The sequence below is a fragment of the Fragaria vesca genome, linkage group LG2 (assembly GCF_000184155.1).
Source record: "Fragaria vesca subsp. vesca linkage group LG2, FraVesHawaii_1.0, whole genome shotgun sequence".
In the NCBI taxonomy this organism is placed as follows: Eukaryota; Viridiplantae; Streptophyta; class Magnoliopsida; order Rosales; family Rosaceae; genus Fragaria; species Fragaria vesca.
Genome location: NC_020492.1, coordinates 29,189,212 through 29,192,699, shown reverse-complemented (window position 1 = coordinate 29,192,699; position 3,488 = coordinate 29,189,212). Strand labels below are relative to the sequence as shown.

The 3,488-nt window shown below is 39.9% G+C and overlaps 1 protein-coding gene across 1 annotated transcript; it reads right to left on the bottom strand.

Annotated features, from left to right (window-relative positions):
* Positions 1-605: 605 nt before the first annotated feature.
* LOC101299933 (pentatricopeptide repeat-containing protein At1g05750, chloroplastic-like) lies at positions 606-2,386 on the bottom strand. Its single transcript, XM_004293070.1, has one exon. It carries the CDS (start codon positions 2,384-2,386, stop codon positions 872-874), a length of 1,515 nt encoding a protein of 504 aa, XP_004293118.1. The 3' UTR covers positions 606-871.
* Between the last annotated feature and the right edge of the window lie 1,102 nt (positions 2,387-3,488).

The window sequence follows — 3,488 nt, the reverse complement described above, 5'->3', positions numbered from 1 at the left end:
ATGAGCCAGTTGTCAAACACAGATCACTGGGGTGGAAAGCGAGTTCATTCCTTCAGGCTTCAGTTCAAAGGGAAACTAGGAGTGAAATTCAACATTTTTCAACTTTAAGCTTTTCTATTACAAGAGGTGCATACAGCATACTCAACAAAATTTTGGGAGAGGCAACTGGAATTTGGAACCTTCTGTCTCCTCTTATTCAAATATAACATTCCTTGGTTTCTCATTGGTGGCTTATACTGTATCATGTCTTTGGATGAAAAAACTTGAGAAGGACAAATACAAGCCTGTATCAATTGTATTTCATCATCTTTATTACATCAAATTGATAAATCTGAAGGATTTCTTCTTCACAGGATTATACCCTGGAGCTGTCAATATTTTTATAAATATGAGGAGATCTTTGGGCTGATAACACAATGAACTCTTAGCTGCAGATTGGTGACAGAACACCAAATGTTACAACGCACTAAACCTGAGAATGCTAGGTAGATGTGAAATATAGAGAATTAACAGACTATACAAGAAGATGTTAACTTGTTGACTAAACTGCATGCTCAGTACATAGCTATACTTACAAATTAAATGCCATACCATATCTGAGAGGAGACTTAAAAGAAACGCTTACTTGTATATACATGTGCAAGGTATCCAAATGTCTCTGAAAACTTTTCAACAGAGCTCTCCCCATCCAGATCAAGTTTAACCAACTCAAAATCCAAACTTTTGGGTGTAAGTAATCACCCCGATGAATATTACTAGATTTGAGATATTGGTCTATGAAAGTCTAGCCAGCTAAATTGCAACTCATGAAGTGCATTTGATATGTCTTCGTATTAAGCATGATTAGCAGTAAGTTTTAGTCATGCTTGTATTATTCCCTTATAATTTGATCAGGAACATACCCACATAATTTGAGCTCAAAAGAGAGAAGCTCTAGTGTCGAATATATATACTCTGCATCAACATGAGATTTATCACCAGCCACAAATTCATGAATGTCACAGTCAATCTCAACTGAACTAAAACCCGGAGTCTTCTGGATTCCGAGATCTTTCATAGTTTTTCTAACCTTGCTTGCACCATCCCACCTACCGTCTGCTGCATATATATTGGCAAGGAGCACATAATTCGAATCAACACCAGGATCCAGCTTGAAGAGGTACTTCATTAGTCTTTCAGCTAAGTTAACATTCCCACTAGTTCTACAAGCAGCTAGCAAAGAACCTAAAACCACTTCATTTGGCTTCATGGGCATATTCTCTATTATACTCAAGGCATCTTCCAACCTCCCTGCACGGCTATAGAGATCAACTATGCAGCCGTAATGCTCAATTCTTGGGGTTATTTTGTGAATCCTCTTCATTTTATCAAAGAAATGGAGCCCCTCGTCGACCAAACCAGCATGGCTGCATGCAGTAAGAGCCCCAGTGAAGCTGACACCGTCTGGTTTAAACCCTTCCTTCTGCATCTGGTGGAAGAATTCAAGAGCTTCTTCTGCATGCCCATTCACGGCAAAACCCACAATCATCGAGTTCCAAGAAACCAAGGTCCGATTGGGCATGTTCCCAAACACTTGCCTAGCAAAATCAATACATCCACACCGAGAATACATATCAATCAACGAGTTACTTATCCGAATATTGTGTCTAAAATGTTGCTTCGTAACAAACCGATTCACCCACAATCCCAACCCAAGAGTTCCCAAATCAGCACAAGCAGCAATGACAGCAATTATGGTCACATAGTCTGGTTCCACACCTGAGACCTGCATCTCACGAAACCACTCCAGCGCATCCTCATACCGCCTTTTCTTCACAAACCCGCCAATTAAAGTGGTCCACGAAACCGCATCTCTCTTAGGCATTTCATCAAACACCTCAACTGCATCCCTCACATTCCCCATTTTCATATACCCATCAATCAGAGTATTCCAACTCATCGAATTCTTCACCTCCATCCCTCCAAAAGCCAATCTAGCAAACTCCACCCGACCAGACTTTGCATACATATCAATTAGAGCTGTTCCCACAATGACATTAGTCCTATCTAATCCCAGTTTACATACATAAGCATGAAGCGAGGGCCCGAAGAATGCTGCTTTGGCGGGAAAGTGAGCACAGCCGGAGAGGAGTGTGACGAATGTGATGTGGTTTGGTTCGACCCGGGCTCGTCTCATTTGGATGAACTGTGAGACAGCTTGAGCCAGCTGGCCATTTCGGCAGCGTTGGGATATAGAAGAGGTCCATAACACAGTTTGGTCTATTTGCTCTTTCCTGCTTTTCAGCAAAACCGAGTGTTTGTTGTGGTGTTTTGGAATAGGAGTAGTGATGGGTGGTTGTTTTTTGGGGAGTTGAGTTGGGGTTGCTGTGCAGGCGGGAAGAATCATTGTTTGAAAAAAGGAGAGCAGAGAGAGACTCGTATCTTAGACCCTTACCCTTGTTGGATTTCTCAATGCTCAAGAACTCAACTTGGTTAGTTGAATTTAGCAGAGTGAACGAATTGGAAAGAAGGAGTTGGACTTGGAATTGGCCCCACGGAAGAAGATGGATGGAGAAGATAGAGGCTTACGGGTTATATACGTATATGTACGTATGTGCGAATGAATGACGAATAAGTGAGATTCGACCAATATGTCTACATCTTGGGAGAGTTACATCGAGTGGCGAACCGAGGAAAATATTTTTGTGGGGCAAGTTTTATGCGACTAAAAGAACAACGGTATACAACTTCATGTAACTAAAAAAACTAGGAGTTCTAAATGCATAGGAGATGTAAAGTGCATTAAAGTATAATCTAAATATTTTCAATTAAAAAAAAAAAGTATAATCCAAATATATCTCATAAAAGGATTAAAGACTATCATGCTCGGCTCTTCAGCTTGGAAAAACAAAGAGATTTTGGAGACTCTACGGATTTCTGGACTATCATGTCATTAGATTTTAGGGATTTCTGGACGAAAAATAAAGAGAACAGAGAATATAAAAAGGTTTAGGCTTTTGATGTGATCTATATAATCCCACAATTATAACAATTATAATCATGTAATATAGAAAGATAATATATATATACACAATGCTGATCAGGTGCGGACGTCCGCACCAAAGTTTTGGTGCGGATTTTTATTTTTGCACCACTTCTTGATCGAATTTTCTCAAACTTCCTTCTAGACATATCTAGATCATCTTGTGTAGATCATCTCTGCAAAATTTCAGCCAATTTTGGTGATCGTTAAGGCCCTCAAAATTGAAAAACAAATCGACGGCCTGTATTTTGTCCGGTTCAGGTTTATAACAGAAAAACGCAAGTTTGAGGGCCTTAACGATTACCAAATTGGCTGAAATTTTGCAGAGATGATCTACACAAGATGATCTAGATATGTCTAGAAGGAAGTTTGAGGAAATTCGATCGAGAAGTGGTGCAAAAAATGAAAATCCGCATCAAAAAATTTTGATGCGGACGTCCGCACCTAATCAGCTGTGTGTGTGTGT

Coding starts and splice junctions, on each gene's coding strand:
- LOC101299933 (XM_004293070.1), bottom strand. CDS start 2,386: ATGATTCTTCCCGCCTGCACAGCAACCCCAACTCAACTCCCCAAAAAA.